This window comes from Vidua macroura, chromosome 6 (genome assembly GCF_024509145.1).
Source record: "Vidua macroura isolate BioBank_ID:100142 chromosome 6, ASM2450914v1, whole genome shotgun sequence".
Classification (NCBI taxonomy): Eukaryota; Metazoa; Chordata; class Aves; order Passeriformes; family Viduidae; genus Vidua; species Vidua macroura.
In genome coordinates, this window is record NC_071576.1 from 24131741 (window position 1) to 24147645 (window position 15905).

General features: G+C 52.4%; 1 protein-coding gene across 2 annotated transcripts; it reads left to right on the forward strand.

Moving 5' to 3' along the window:
* The first annotated feature begins 3041 nt into the window (after positions 1–3041).
* FOXA1 (forkhead box A1) lies at positions 3042–8506 on the forward strand. Of its 2 annotated transcripts, none has more exons than XM_053981146.1 (2): positions 3042–3430; positions 5840–8504. In XM_053981146.1, the coding sequence occupies exons 1-2, from the start codon at positions 3359–3361 to the stop codon at positions 7100–7102; spliced, it is 1335 nt and encodes a 444-aa protein (XP_053837121.1). In that variant the 5' UTR covers positions 3042–3358; the 3' UTR covers positions 7103–8504. The 2 variants fall into 2 exon arrangements, with proteins under 2 accessions (XP_053837121.1, XP_053837120.1); XM_053981145.1 differs by lacking the exon at positions 3042–3430 and adding an exon at positions 3960–5573 and having other exon boundaries at positions 5840–8506.
* The last annotated feature ends 7399 nt before the right edge of the window (positions 8507–15905 follow it).

Consider the following 15905-nt stretch of genomic DNA (forward strand, 5'->3'; position numbering starts at 1 on the left):
GTGGAGCCAAGAGCTGATACCCTGATCCCATCTAGCCGGGTAAAGTAGAGCTCACCTCAGCCTGCAGTTTCTCCAGGTTGCACTAAAAGCTCGCCCTGAAAAAAAAAGAATTAAGAATCAAAGAAAGAAAAAAAGAAGAAACAAACAAACAAAAAGTGTACAGAAACTGGTGCTACTCGAACCAGAGCTGGGGAAAGGTGCTGTGTAATTGGGGCCAGTGCTACTAACCTGACTCCTGTAAAACACATCAGCTAGGCGCGACTGGAGAGCTCCTGGCTACTACACAGCGTCCCGCATCCTAGGAGAGTGCTTCTCTGCTGAGCCTGCTGCAAAGGGTACTGATAAATCCTGCTGGACTCGCAGAGCATCCTACATAGGGCTTCATTACATAAAGGCTCAAATGCAGGGCAAGGGCAACTACCGAAATACCCGCTTTTTCCTGTGGCCGTGGGCAGAGGCGTCCTGACCGTCCTTCTGGACTTAAGGGAGGATTTTCTCCACCAGGGCTGCACCACAGCAACCGGGCTGAAGAGAATTTCCAGCAGCGGCTGGCTCTGACTAGGGCTTGCTTATTATACGTCAAGTCGAGAGGCTCTAAGCAGATTAAGAGAAGATCCTGCCTGTGCTCTCACCTCTGGGAGCAACCTCAGGAGGGAGGTAAGCCCGCAGCCGGACAACAGGAGGCGCTGAGGCTTTGCACAACCCCCGGTTCCACTCCCTCCCGAGCAGAGGGCATCCCAGCCGGGGCGGCCTGGGGGCGGCCGGCCCGCAGAGAGGCTTTGCCGGCTCCACGTTTGCTCCGCCCGATGAAACGCCTCCATGGTTTGTAGCAGCATCCGATGAGTGTGGTCGGCTTTGTGCCTGCCCTTTTTTCCAGGTACAGAGTGACCCAGCATGGGCTGCCCGGCGTCCCGTCGGGTGTTGCTCCCGCGGAGCTGGGCTCTGGAAAGGAGGCAGCACCGCCCCGAGGTCACCCAGCGGGGGGGTGCCGATAGCGGGGTCTCGGGGGCAGCTACACTCCTGCCGGCATGTTCTCATGCGGCTGTGCTGCCAGGGGGGAACCATACTCCACAGACCTCAAATACTGAAATGGGCAAGCCACCACCGAAGGGTCTCTGTTTTCAGGCATATACACCGCTTCCATTAGGAAAAGAGGGAGGGTGCATACATGAAGACCGCAATTTTAATATTTTTTAGATATTCTACTGGGGTTTGTCCCAACTTCCATGGGTGTAGTTTGACCATTTGAGAAAACAGGGGTTTCATCCACTGCTTTTATATATTTTATTTCCTTCAAGACATATTTTCATATGTTGGTCTCCTCTGCTGATTCCAGAGTTTTATTTGTTTCGAGGATTTGACTTAATTCTGTTGCCATATTAAAAAAAAAAAAAAAAAAAAAAAAAAAAAAAAAAAGGAAAAAGGATGAGGAGAGAAAGAACAAAGAAAGTGGTAAAGCGGTAACAGAAAATGCATTTAGAGAACAAGTTAAAACGTATTTGTTGTGGCAGAGATATGCTATATCTCGCCATTTGTGTCTCTATATGAAACTTTGAAATCCGGTTTCTGGGGCAGACATTTCCACAGATCACTCGAGAACAAATCACTGTGGAAGCAATTATGGCCATGCTGAATGATAAACACATCAAGCTGAAATTCAGAACCAGGTGTGTATTATAGTTTGTGTGGTATGATGTGCAAGCCTTTTTCAAAATCCCAATAAGCTTTATTTCCCCTTCAAATTCCCACTGTTGGAAAAGTTTGGGGGGAAGGGTTATTAGCTGCTGGTTGGTGATGTAGATTATTTTTTTTTGTTTGTTTTGACTTTTTGGTTTTTGTTTTCTACTATGAGGTGATAAAAGTTCTAGTAGCTAGGTGGGAACGAACTCACAAGGGATAGGATAGAGAAACCTAAGTCAGTGGTGTTGACATAGGCTCGAAGAGCCGGACAGGACAGAAAATGTTTGATCCCTCTGCAAAGACTGCGAGATTCCTCTCATAATAATAAAAAGCTTTTTCCAGTGTAAGATTGTTTTATCGGTGTTTTTTGCCTTTTACCAGCCTGTGTAGAATCCTCCTCCCCAGTTCGTTGTGAGAAATCAGGTCAATAAGCAAGAAGTTGGAAATGAGATATACCCCCTACCTATTATTGCTGCTCCTGGGCGTCTGGCATCAGAGAAAGCTTCCAAATGAGCCTTCTGGGCTGAAGGCTTTCCACAGTAAGGATATAAAATGGTTCTAGTGACTCACCTGATGTTTGCCAAGTGGAGGTTAATATCAGTGGATCCGCATTCAGGCCTCTGTCCGTATTTATTGGGAACCTGTAGTATTATGTCTCAGCACGGTGACTCACATGGTTTCTGAACATAAGGCACCCGAAAAAGCAATATCATTATCACCATCTACATAGGACGGCACCCCGTTTGAAGGGCTGGTTTAGCCCGGAGGAAGAGGAGGGGGGGGGGGGTGGGGGGAGGGTTGGGAGGGCTTTGGGGGGCGCGAAGCCGAGCCTCCTGCTCACAGCCCGGAGCGCCTAATCTGATCCCCTGCCCCGAGGGCGATGGGAACGTGGGGCGCCCCGGCAGGGCCTGGAGGTACCTCCGCGCTAACCAGCTGTGATGTGACGAGCGGGAGAGGGGGGAACCTGTGGACTTCAGGACTCGGGACTTTGAAGTACGTCCCGGCCATCAAGTTAAAGGAGCATCTACCGGCCTTTAGTAAATATTGCCTCTAATCTCAGGGGTTTAAGGCTGGATGGCCTTTTGCGTTCTCTTCAAATAGAGGGGGCTGCCCTTCCTTCATCTACCTCATTTCATTTCCCCCTATCCCTCCTAGCATTTGTCCTGTCCACCTGAAAGGGTGGTCGTGCCTGTCCCTCGTCCCATCCCGTCCCGCCTCCCGCCCCCCTCTGTCCCCCTCTCCCACCTCTGTCTCTCCTTCTTTCCCCACAAGCTTAAACCAATTACGCAGCTTTGCAAATAAAGTGCCGCCCCGGGGGGAGTTGCAGGCGAGGGGGACTGCCTTGTTTGCAGGTGCATCTCCGGCTTTGTAGGTGCGAACGCCTTTGTGCGGCGGACAAATGGGGAGAGGAGGAGGAGGAGGTGGGTACTTCTGCGACGTAAGATCCACATCAGCTCAACTCCACTCACATCCCAGCCGCACTTCCTCACTTTCTCAACTGTCTCGCCCCACACCGCTCCCTGCCTCCTTTTTGGCTGGTTATAGAGCAGAATTCAGCACCCCTCGCCCCTCCTGAGAGCTGGCTTCCTGCTAGGTCGGGTTTTCGGGCTCCTTTCCTACTGCCCGTCGCTCGCTTGCAAGAAGGCTGGATGGTTACACCGGGCAGGTTGGCTCCATAATGTTAGGGACTGTGAAAATGGAAGGGCATGAAACCAGCGACTGGAACAGCTACTACGCCGACACTCAGGAGGTGAGTAAATCCCAGGGTCTGGCTTCTCTGCTGCCCCTGTGCAGGGGAGGGGAGGACCTGGGGGTGGCTAGGGGTCTGGAGGGGGCAGCAATCGGAAGAATCGGTTTGCAGTCCAGATCCTGCCAACGCAAACGTACCTCCCCCTCCCTCCGGCGCCGAAACTGGCTAGGCTTCCCCAAGGAAAACACAGCTTCCAGGAGCCCTGGAGGCGTTTGGGGAAGACACGGGGCGGCTGCGAGCCCGCCAGGAGGGCCGGGGGGCCGGGGACAGCCCTTGATCTCATCTAAGAGGCGTAATCTTCTCTCGCGGCGGGCACAAAAGCACCCCGTAAACTCTTGGCTCGGGGCAGAGCGCTCGCCGCGCCGCCGGCACCCGACTCCTTCCCGGCAGATGGCAGGGGCCGAGGGAGACAGACGCCAGCGCGTCCTGGTCCGGGGCAGCACCTTCCCCGAGCTTCTCGGCGGGACCTCCGGCCTCTCTACTCGCCAGCGCCGGGCCCTCACCTGTTAAAGCCGGGGGAAAGGAAAGGAGGGGGAAGACCAGCCGTTTGTCCGTACTTTGCAGACGGGCTGCCCGCGGCGTGCGCTGCTGCCGCGGGCCGGCTGGCGGCGCTGCCGAGAGCCGGGCCGGGAGGGGGCCCGCACCCGGACCCGCCGCCCCCCACCCGGACCCGGTCCGGACCGCGGCAGCCGCTTCCGCCACCCGCGCCCTTTTGACAGGACGTCCATAAGGTGGAGGAGAACCGGCCTAAGCGCCCACAACTGCGGCGGAGGAGAGGGCCGCGGCAGAGCCCGGAGCGTACCCTCGGCGCGCCTCGGCCCTGTGGGGCCTGGGGTCCGCGCCGTGCCGCTGAGGCTCTGCAACGGGGGTCCCGGAGAAGCCAGCGCTCGGCAGCGCGGCCAGCAGCACTGCGGATTCCCGCCCTGGAAGGAGCCGTTTTGAGGAAGTGCGGCAGCGAGGCAGGCACCTGGGTGTGCGCACCCGGGCATTGCATCAGCATACCCGGACACACGGCTCCACAGTCCCCACGCCTCGTCCCGCATCCGAAGCTGGCACACGCGCCCATAAGGCCACGCGGACAGAGGCCGATACGTGTCACCCGGCTGGCATCTCCTTTAATAAAGGAAAGTCGGCTAAGGGCAAACAAGGGTCATCCTAATTACGTGCCGTTTCCAGACTCATTTTTCCTCGCTTATACGCATTGTCCACAAACATAAAGTTAAGGGAACTTCGCTTTTGCTATTTTTTTAAACTTCAATCTTTCCTCACCTCTTGCCATTTAATTTGAATAACTGCATGAATGCAACATGGGAAACCCAGCCGCGTTCTACCATCTCAAATATTTAATGAGATCCTCTAAATCAAAAGTGCGTTTATAAGTTCGTGAAATTTGTGGAGATCAGAAATGAGTTTTAAATATTTAACCGTTGCTTAAACCTCCTTTTCTTAGCCATATTAGCCGTAGTTCGAGTAAACTGGGAACGTCTTTCTCTCTCCTGTTAAATCAGATGCTGTAATGGATAGCACAAATTCAAGCTCTCCGGCTCTGCCTTTTTTAAGAGTTGTGTTATGTGTTAGGGTGCTTCAATTTTTTCCACGTCGTGCAATTGTAGAAAATCTCAGAGAGGAGAAATACAGGCTTTTAATGCTTTGGGAAAGTTTTGGTGTTTGATTGGTTGGTTGATTTTTTTTTTTTTTTAACTTTCATTTAAAGACTATTTTGATAGAAAATGTAGACAGGAGGGAAGCTTTCCACAGATAAAACAGTCCAACAAGACCTGTTTGGTTTGGGTGAGGGTTTTAAAAATTATTTTGCAATAAGACATTATTCCATCTTGTACGTTTCTTAGAAAAGAAATTCAGATTATTGCGGGAAGAGAGACATGCGTGAGACTTTTCTCAGAAAATACAAGCAAACAATGTACACCCACCAATTTCAATACTCTGATGAGTTTAAGTATTTAACTAGCGAGACAGGACACATAAACAACAAAATATGGGAAAGCGCTGGAGAGAACACGTCCTGCCGGGGCAGTCCAAGCCCGCAGCCCGGCTCCGCCAGGGCTTGGAGCGGCTCAGGGAAGACGGTCGGTCCGTGCGCCCCGCTGATCCCGGTGCAGTCCGCGCAAGCTGCGACACGCCGGTAAACCGGGAGTGCGTCCGGAAAGAGCACCCCCGCTCCGTGTTTATTTATAAATGTATATAGATATGAAATAGACCTTTTCATGGGAGCAGCTGCCTTTCCGTGCGGCTTTGGGGAAGCTTTTTCCCTGGTGTCGGGGAAACGGCCGGCGTCCCGCAGCAGGACGTTAGCACGGCTGGCTGGGCCAGGCGGGCGGATCCGGCCCCTACGGGGTCCTGCCACACCTCTCTCCTCTCTAACTCCGTCTCTTTGTCTCGCTGCCCTAGGCCTATTCTTCGGTGCCCGTGAGCAACATGAACTCGGGGCTGGGCTCCATGAACACCATGAACACCTATATGACCATGAACACCATGACGACAAGCGGCAACATGACCTCTAGCTCCTTCAACATGTCCTACGCCAACACGGGGCTGGGGGCTGGGCTGAGTCCCGGCGCCGTGGCCGGCATGCCGGCAGGCTCGGCGGGGCCCGTGAACGGCATGCCGGCCGGCGTAGCCGCCATGGGCACGGCGCTGAGCCCCGGTGGCATCAATGCCATGTCTGCCCAGCCGGCCCCCATGAACGGGCTGAGCCCCTACGGCGGCATGAACCCCTGCATGAGCCCCATGGCCTACACCCAGTCCAACCTCGGCAGGACACGGGACGCTAAGTCCTTCAAGCGGACTTACCCCCACGCGAAGCCGCCCTACTCCTACATCTCCCTCATCACCATGGCCATCCAGCAGGCACCCAGCAAGATGCTGACGCTGAGTGAGATCTACCAGTGGATCATGGACCTTTTCCCCTACTACCGACAGAACCAGCAGCGCTGGCAGAACAGCATCCGCCACTCGCTCTCTTTCAATGACTGTTTTGTCAAGGTGGCCCGGTCCCCCGACAAGCCCGGCAAGGGCTCCTATTGGACCCTGCACCCCGACTCCGGCAATATGTTTGAAAACGGCTGTTACCTCCGCCGGCAAAAGCGCTTCAAGTGCGAGAAGCCGGCGAACAGTAAAGCCACACAGGAGGGCAGGAAAGATCAGGCCGGGGCCTCTAATTCAAGCTCCAACTCCCCCCTGCACAGAGGCCACAACAAACCTGCTCAGCTGGATACGGCCACCTCTCTCTCCAGCTCCAACCCGTCCACCAGCCCTCAGTCTATGGACCACAGTGGATCAAGCACGGAGCTAAAGACCTCGGCCTCGGCCGCCTCCTCCACCATCAGCTCTGTACCCACCTTGGCCTCTGTCCCACACCCCCCTCACTCATTAGCCCACGAACCCCAGCTCCACCTCAAGGGTGATCCCCACTACTCCTTCAACCACCCGTTTTCCATCAACAACCTCATGTCCTCCTCGGAGCAGCAGCACAAGCTGGACTTCAAAGCCTACGAGCAGGCGCTGCAATATTCCTCCTACGGGGCCAGCATCCCCGGCGGGCTGCCCCTTGGCAGCGCCTCCATGGCTGGCCGGAGCAGCATCGAGCCCTCGGCCCTAGAGCCCTCCTACTACCAAGGTGTGTATTCCAGACCCGTGCTAAACACCTCCTAGCTGTGCAACCCCGCCGCCGGGGCCGAGACCCCTCCTCCCCTTCCTGGCTTCTCTCCCGCTTTCCCTGAGACAGACCAAGGTGTTTCCGCACGCTGCGTGCAAAGGACTGTTACTTTTTAAGTGTCTCGCAACGCGTTGTGTGTTGTTATGATCCACCACGACCTCCTGCAAAGCCGGCCGCGTCCCGCTTGTACATACTCCCTCCGGCCCCTGCCGTCCAGCCCCTCTCCCCGGAGACCTCCCCAGCCTATGCAGGGTGTTATTAAAAAGAAGAAAAAAATGTTGAGAGTGTAAACTACTTGTTTGTGCTTTCTGCCCCCTCGTCTCCCTCCCTTATGTGTTCTATAATCTCATGTAAGTTTACAGGTATGTGGCAATACTTTAACAATACGGAGATGAAGAAGCGAGTAGACATTTAAGACTTTTTTTTAATTAAGAAGGCTTTGAAGGACAATACTGCTGTGAAGTAGCAAAACACTAAGAGAATCTCTAAGCAACAAGAGAACTATTTACTTTCTCGGATCATCCTTTTGATACTTGCAAAATAAACCTTCGGCTACTACAACCCACATAAAACCCAGATGCTGCGGGCCGGATCCTCCACTCCCGAGGGGACCAGCTGGAGCTTTGGAGTGCAGGATGCGACCCTTATCTTTTTCCAAGTGTTACCTGTTTTGGGATGTAATATAAAGTTACAAGAGGTCACAACCAGTTGGATTTTTTTTCCCTTCCCATCTGTTACTGAAGATTCTAGTTCATCAGGAACTCTCATCAACATGTGGATGACATACTTATTTAATTTAAGTGTATTCATTGTGTACCAGCTAGAACTGTGTATCTATAACCAGTTTATTTTGCCCCTCCTCTAGGAAACATTGACTACTACACTGATGCGAGGAAAAGAGGACAGCTCAGTCTCTCCCCCCTTTTCAAACTTGTTTAATAATTCTTTTTTGTGGCCGTTTAATTATCGCCATCGTTAGCTTATATCATCCAGTGTTATTGCACTTTCCACAGTTTTACACGGTGTTAGCATAGCCAGACGGGTTTTGTTATTATTCCTGTTCGCTGTTTCAATGTTCTTAATTTATTGCATGGTTTATATTGTTTTCTTTCTTTACAGCTGGAAATTGCTTTAAATGACCGTAAAAAATAATTACACGTGAATTTAAGAAATTTTGTTAATTTTATAAATGTGATTGTAATTGAAAAAATATTTTGATTTAAAACGATAACTGAGAATTTAATGCGTGAAGTATGTTTTTGATCATTTGCAGTTAAGGACTTCAAATAAATCAAATGTTATCAATTAAATACTTCTGCTATTTTCTTACAAACTTTCTGGGGTGGGTTACGGAGGATGGAGCCGTGTGCAAGAGAATCAAAACGCAGTGCTTAAGTGTGGATGTGAAGAGGAAAGGTTTGTACGGCCAGGCTTGTGCAGAGGGAAGGCAGGGGACGCTCCCGCAGGGTATGCTTGTGGGGTGCTGCGATGCCACCGGCCTGTGAAGCTGTGTGTGGTAATGTCCTTTATTTTTTTTTTTTTCCCCTGCCTAATTCACGGTTCTGTGATATGTTGAGGGATGGCAGGAAAAAGCCTCCCGAGGCGATGTAACCTCCTGGGTGTTTTGCGGCCAGGTCTGCAGGGCCGGCGGCAGCCAGGCTCGGCGTTTCCCCGCCGAACGGGACGACGCCCACGGGGACCATCCCCAGGGCGGCTCCACGCCGCTCCGGGCCGCTGGAAAGGCCCAGATCCCGCTTTGTAGTTCCGGCTCGGAACCATCCGTCGGAACGACACCAACAGCCGCGCTGGAGAGCTCTGGTCCCCAGCAATAGACTTTGTCGGGGGAGGGGAGTTTAAGTGTGAACGGATTTCGCTGTGCCGAGCCCTGTTTGTGCACGGCCGCCGGATGAAAGAACTGTGTAATTCTCGTAATTATCACATAATTGCCCCCTGACGGGTTAGGGACAGCGGCGACAAACTAATTTAAGGTTCGACTTAGAAAAGAAAAGCGAAGCCAGCGTCCTAGAAATCTTATTACATTCCTCCAACACTACTACCCAGCTAAAAACGGGAGGGAAAAAAGAGTCTTGGGAGAGCCCCTCCGCTTTGCAAATGTGGCCGCATCAGCGGTGATCCCGGTCGGAGATGCACGCACGGCTCTCCCGGTGACACGGAGCTGTCTCCCTCGTCGTGCTGTGCGGGTGCTCTTGGCCGGGCGGGCATTTACCGCAGGTCCTCCCCCGGCTGCCGAATGCGAGTCCTGCAGCGGGGGGGAGGGGGTTCTGTCCCCGTCGCCGTGTGCGGCCGGTTACCCCATGGCCCGACTGTGTGGCACCTTCGCTTCTCAATATCCCGAAATGGCAAACATCAACAGACCCCCCGCAGCCAGGGGCAGCTCGGGGCTGCTCGGCACCGGCTCTGGGCAGGCGGATCCTATTTAAAGCCCCGCTTTTTCTGCCAAAAGGAGCTTCGTGAGAATCGAGATAGGATGAAGCCAATTTTCAGCAGGACTTCACTTGTCTCCCACAGACTAGTCTATAGAGAATATGCCATTGCAGAGTGGAGACATTGATTTAATGCCTTGGGCTTATACACGGAAAATATCAATCGACTGACAGCGATAAGGCAGCAAGTTTCACATATCAGCTGAGGAGCACAGACCGTGTGTAATGGAAATATTTGGGGCGTGGGTAATAAAAGGGTTTAAGCGGACCGACGCGGCTCCAAACCTCTCAGAGATAAGGAGCGGAGCCTGTCACGGATGCAGCGTGTGCCCTTTCGCCACTCGCCGTCAAGATTATATTCCTCCCCTTTCTTCTCGTAGGCAAATGGTGTCTGCGGTGGAGAACGAGCCACTGACAAGACAGGGATGCAGCTCATGTTAAAAACGCGGGTCCCCGGCGCAAAGCACGCAGCATTCTGTGATCAGTTTAAGACTTGGAAATCAACAGCGGGGAGAAGACTCCCGTTTTACGTTCCGCTCCTAGCTGCCCTGTTGCTGCTGCTTTAATCCTGTGCTGCTCAGGGAACCCCGAGCCAGAGGGAAAATATAAGTTAAAAATGGGATCCACAAGAAGAGGGTGCCTCCCCCCGCCCCGCAGTGTGTAGAGAGGAGTTTGCGAGCGTCTCCTTCCAGCCGGACCGGTCGCTCTGTGCTAGAAGGGAAGGAGTTAGCGGGTGCGGGGCTTTTGCTCCTGTCAGAGATGGTGTCTTAGCCCTGCGTCCGGGACAGAGGCAAAGCTGGAGCCCGCCAGGCTTCAGGTTCCAGGCTCCGACCGACGCCTCAATTTATAGGGGAACTTCGTCTTTTCCTGTTCGGCAAATTACCTCCGGCCGGCCACGTGCGGGGGAGCAAAAACGGCTCATTTAGCGTCATTAAATACAAGCTGGGAGTAAATCGGGGCGGCGGGGGATCTCTGTAAAGATTTACGCGGAGTTTGGGCGGTGAGGAGGCCCCTGGCTCGGGACGAGGGGGAGATGTTGGGTGCGCCGGCGAGGCAGAGGCTCTCGAGGCGACGCGGTGGCGACCCTGCAGCCGGGGGCGAGGGGACGCGGAAGGGTCCCCTGGCGCAGCGGAGCCCTCTGCCGCGGGGTCTGACAGTCCCGTGCCCCCCGGCAAGAGGGCACGATGTTCCTGAGCCCCCCACCCGTGACACCTCCTCGGAGCACCTGCGAGCAGCACCTGCCCTTCGCAGAAGGGAAGAGTCGGTGGAATAAAAGCAACTTCAGCCGCCCAAGTCAAGTGGGAGAAATAAAATCACAAGGGGTGATTTCCTGAGTGCGAATCGACAACACTGACATCTATATTGGCAAACAATCGGAGGATATACATTATTTGGAAGGAATAATTCCAAATGTTCGGGACTACGGAAAGACGAGAAAGAAAAAAAAAAAAATTGCCGGACAGTTTTCCATTTGAATCGTATTCGTGTCAATAAACCATAAGTAAATCGTGAGAGAACGGTGCGAGAAAACACTTCAGCCATTGGCATAGCTTCAAAAATTGTTTTGAAATGGGTTGAGTAGGTATTGAAATTGGTCCCTCAGCATAAACACGAAATAAATTAATTCCCTTGCTATAACGCCAACTAGTCTTTAGAAGAGCAATTGTCTCGGCTTTTTTACAGAAATATTATAGATAAAACACCTGATTACGATAACAATGCACTTCGTATGGTTTCTTTCCTGTTTTGATGAAACGGAATCTAGGCATATATGTGTGAGCATATGTGATTAATCACTCTGAAAATAACATTTTAAAACCAGAGACTTAATAAAGAAATAGATTTCGTGTGCATTTTCGTGATAAATTTAATTCATGAAGAAGCAAATTATCCTCATATAAACATGGGGTATAAAGTTCTCTCGAGAGGAATATAGACGCATATATTGTATATATTAACATACATATAATTAGTATGTGTTTGTTTCCAGGGGAGGCAAGTGGAAATATACATAACACACAATGACCAGGCAAAAATCACACCACAATAGGGCACAGAGTGTGACCGGAGCAAACAATTAAGTTCCCGCAAAACTCCCACGCTGCAATATAGTTTGGGAAATATAGGAGAATGGTTAATAGCTAAAATCAAAATGCAATTAGTTTGGTTATTTACATGTCAAGGGTCGTGCAGCAAAATTACTATTCTTTTTCTTCTTAATGCGAATCCAGCCTTCTGAACTCCTAGCAAAGGCAGACTAATACTATTTTTTAAATAGTTCGTACATTTTCCGCAATTTGTAGTTTCGAAAGGTCTGTTTCAGCGGGAGAAAATAATTGGGGGAAGAGAAGAGTGGAAAACGGGAGGCGATAAGAAGAAAACCTGCCTTTGTTCCCTCTGGTTATTTTCTAATAATTATTCTGACCATTGTGACAAAGTAGCAGTTAAGGATAGATTAGTGTAAATAGCGTCGCATTTCACTTGCAAACCTTGCAACTTTCTGGCCCAAGCCTTGCCATGGTGTTTGTTTCTCCCCTTCACCTCAAACAGAAACTCATTGAGATTTCAGATCTTTGAACTTTGGACAGATCAAACTGCCAGCGCTCACCTTTGTCTCCAGTCATTAGGATTTAAGGCATATGTAGCCTCATGGCAGAATCCATTTGTCTCTACAAGGGAAAAAAGATGCGATCTCCTTTCTTTCCCCGCACTCTAAAACTCCTGCATTTAGTTGAATTCCTAGAAAGGATAATTTTCGGGAATGGCGCCTCTGCTGCGGTAGCATTGCTCGAATGGGCTTTGCTCAGGCGAGTTACTTTAAGGGAAGTTCGTAGTTGTTTTGATATTATTATTGTACAACTGGTAATCTAATTTTTCCCATTAAATATTCCTACACCTGCTCGTTATTCCAAGGGTGAACTACCAGCAGACAGGGTATTATTATTATTATTATTATTATTATTATTATTATTATTATTATTATTATTATTATTATTATTATTGTTCCAGCCAGCAGGCGGAACACGCGCTGAACCGGAGCGTTGCTGTGTTCCCCTCTGCCCTGCGCTCGCCCAGGCTGTCCCCCCCAGTAGGGGAAGCTCTGCAGCGGCGCGGAGTCGACACGGGAGCGGGCGGGACGGGGCCCCGGTGTGCGCGGGGTGCGGATGCCACTGACCTCCCTGCCCGTCCGGGTCTCCCGCCCGGTCTCGGTAGCCCAAGCCTTCCCCAGCGGACGGCGTTGCCCTCTTTTGGTTCAGTCTAGCTCAGGATTTGGGACCCAGCCTGCCTTCACTGAGTCGCCCGAGGGAATAGAAGGGAGCGGGGATCCCCAGGTGGACATGTTTCTGGGGACCGCATTTCTGCTCCCGAAATCGGGTCCGTTCACACACCACTTGGCAGTGAAAGAGTGTCGAGTCCGCCGCCGTCCGGTAGAAAAGCTCATCCAGGAACTGGAGCGGGGGCATCCCCTTCACGCTCGGGTCGCCCCTTGGCCACGAGCAGTCAGGGGGAGGTGCCCTGTGCCCCCGGGGCTGGCACCCGCTTCGGTGAAGGGAGGGCTCCGGGAGCTACCCCATGCCGCTGAGAGAGGTACCCGCGTGATTCCACTCCCCGCCAGGCTATCAGAGCACGGAGGTGCAGGCGTGCTCCCGGGAGCTCTCACTTCACTCCGAGCCTGGCTGGGCACCGAGGTGCAGGGCTGCCTGCCCCGGGAGTGGGATCTGGCCCTCTCCAGCAACCATGTCTACAGCAAATACCGCCTTTGTGCCCGATGCCTCTAAGTGCTCCCTAATCATCTACATTTGCCGTCTACTGCGCAATAGCTGTATTATATATATATTTCCCCCTTGATTCCTTCTATTTCCCGAGCCTGCCCGGCGGGTTGCTAACACACATTTCCTCCGCTTATGACCGACAGAAAATGTAAACATGTTGGTAACTAGGAGGTGGGCCTCATTCTGCAAACCGGGATCTCTCCATAGTGACTCTCAGTAATGACCTCTTTAGCATAATAAAGCCCGGGGGGCGGGGAATCTTTGAACTGCGGGGCAGGAGATTGGAATAAGAGCATGTCTGAACTTATTCAAATGTATGCAACAAGTTTTCTAGTTCTAAGGTTATAGGATGTGAACAACGGACGTTTTACCTCTTGTTTTTCCTTGCCTGGTTGCTTTATCTAAGGAAGTACTTCACGGACTTCAGGTATGTCATTAACTGACATGAAATGGAAAGGAAATAACAAGTGACAAAATCAAGTCCCGACCCTACATTTAGTCCGGAAAAAAACAAAAGCACTCCCCCCTTCAAACCCCCCGCAAACTAATAATACAGATTCTTGTTTAGGAAGGGGGGGGGTGCCCTCCAAACACATGGCAGCAGACCTAACATCACGGCCACCAGGAGCCCTGGCAGAACGAAACGGCGAGCAGAGGTGACCCAGCACATCTCACAGAGGTCCCCCTTTTCTCCCTCAGCAGAGCCCGTGGTCGGTGCACACCGTTTGCCCGTGGACACACGAGCAAACCAAGAGCCAGGGAGAATACCTTCGGGTCTCCCTTAAAAACACTCCCATCAGGGCATGGGTGTCCAGAGGACGGGAAAAAAAAAAGGAGCTGCTGGACGGTGCCGAGCAGAGCTCTCCCCACCCCACCCCCCGGGCAATTGTTCCCTTGAGCCCCTATTAATGCGGGACATATGTTATCCACAGGCAGTAGGCAGCGGGAAGACTTCGCCATCTAACTTGTTGCTCAACTGACGAGGCGGTTCTCATCTTCTCATCAAAAGCCGCCGGTCTTTCTTCTGCCGTATGGACAAAAATGTGAACAACAATGCCCGCCTCCCTTCACTTCAAAAGCTGCCAGCGCAGAGGCTACCCAGAGAATTTTCTCTCTGCCTTTCATTCCCGGTTTGAAAAAAGGCACTACAGGGCCAAGGCGCTCCTAATACTCTTTGATGGGGATTGAATTCATTATCTCCAATAACACAATTGTGCTTGGCCAACGAAAAGAGCAAAGTAATACTCATCTAGAATTAGAGAGCAGGGCTCAGAAGAAAGGGAGCGGGAGGGTGGTGAGGGGGTGCATTTCAAAGGAAAGGGGGGGGGAGGAGTGTAATGAGAAAACACCTATAACACAAATCAGCTTGAAAGGAGGGGGTCCCCAGAAGTTTAAATTGCAGAAGTGTATTAAGTGGCGGATTGTACGGTTCCAGGCATGTTGGTGGTCTGACTGCGCATTCCCTCTCCACCGACCGAGCCGGCAGCAGTGAGCTTGGAGGTTCTTGACATTTCCCTCCAGGGACGCCCCCGGCCCCGGAGGGTTCCACCGCTCCTCTCCCTCCGCGGCGCACCCCGACGCCCGGCCCCGTGTCAGCCGGGCCGCGGGCGGGGGTCGCCGGCTCGGAGTTTGCCCGGGTGCAGCGCAGTGCCCGCCGTCCCTCGCTGCTCGCCCTGACTTGCGGAGACCCAGCGGCGGTAGGAGCCGCCGCAGGCACAGAGCAGCCAAGCAGGCAAACAGTCCTCTACTCCGGCGTCCTCCGCCTCTTCCAGGGACCGCAGGGATGCCCAGGAGCCTGTCCTAGGGGTCGGGGTGGGGTGTCTCAGCACCATCACACCCCGACACCGTCCAGGGCTACGGGAATGCAACAAACCGAGGGCCACTTCTTGCGAGGGCGGCGGGTGTAGCTCGGGCTACCGCTGGCCCAGATGGAGGAATGAATGAATGACGGAGCGGATGAATGAATGAATGAACGAATGGAGAGAATGAATGAATAACGCATACACAAATAAATAAATAATAGAGCACAAAAATCAACCGATTGGAAAACCGCTGTGTTAATATGAGAGATTAAAATATTTGCCTGTTTGGCTTCCAGCGTAAATGTTTTCTATCGGGTGTTATCCAAACAGGCTAATTTTCAAGGCCAAGTAAAATACAGCAATGAGAGGCTAAAGTCATTGCACGTACGACGGGTGGTGATAGGCCCCTGGGCGGGTGCATTGCACGCGTGTCAGCGGGCACAAGGAGCGGCGGCGAGATGGGCTAGAGATGCAGACCCCAGTATCTGACGCGTTTCTGCGTCAGACCGACAAACACGCGTCCAATCCCACTACCGAACCAGTCTGTGTTTCCAAACTTCCCAGCGCCAACTGCAGGAGCCTCATAAGAGCTTATGCAAGTGCAAAAGTGGGAGCCGCCAGAACCCCCAGAGACGCTTTTCCGGGGAAATGCCCTCACACGGAAAGGGCCCAGCAAATCGCATTGGTCACCCAGAAACTTCCTGCCTTCTCTGCAGGCTCGGAGGGACGCCACACTTCCCAAAAGTCAAACTGCGCCCTGGGGAACAGGAATCCTTACAC

Coding starts and splice junctions, on each gene's coding strand:
- FOXA1 (XM_053981145.1), top strand. CDS start 5,427: ATGGGAAAGCGCTGGAGAGAACACGTCCTGCCGGGGCAGTCCAAGCCC. Junction 5,574..5,839: donor GCGCAAGCTGCGACACGCCG/GTAAACCGGGAG, acceptor TCGCTGCCCTAG/GCCTATTCTTCGGTGCCCGT.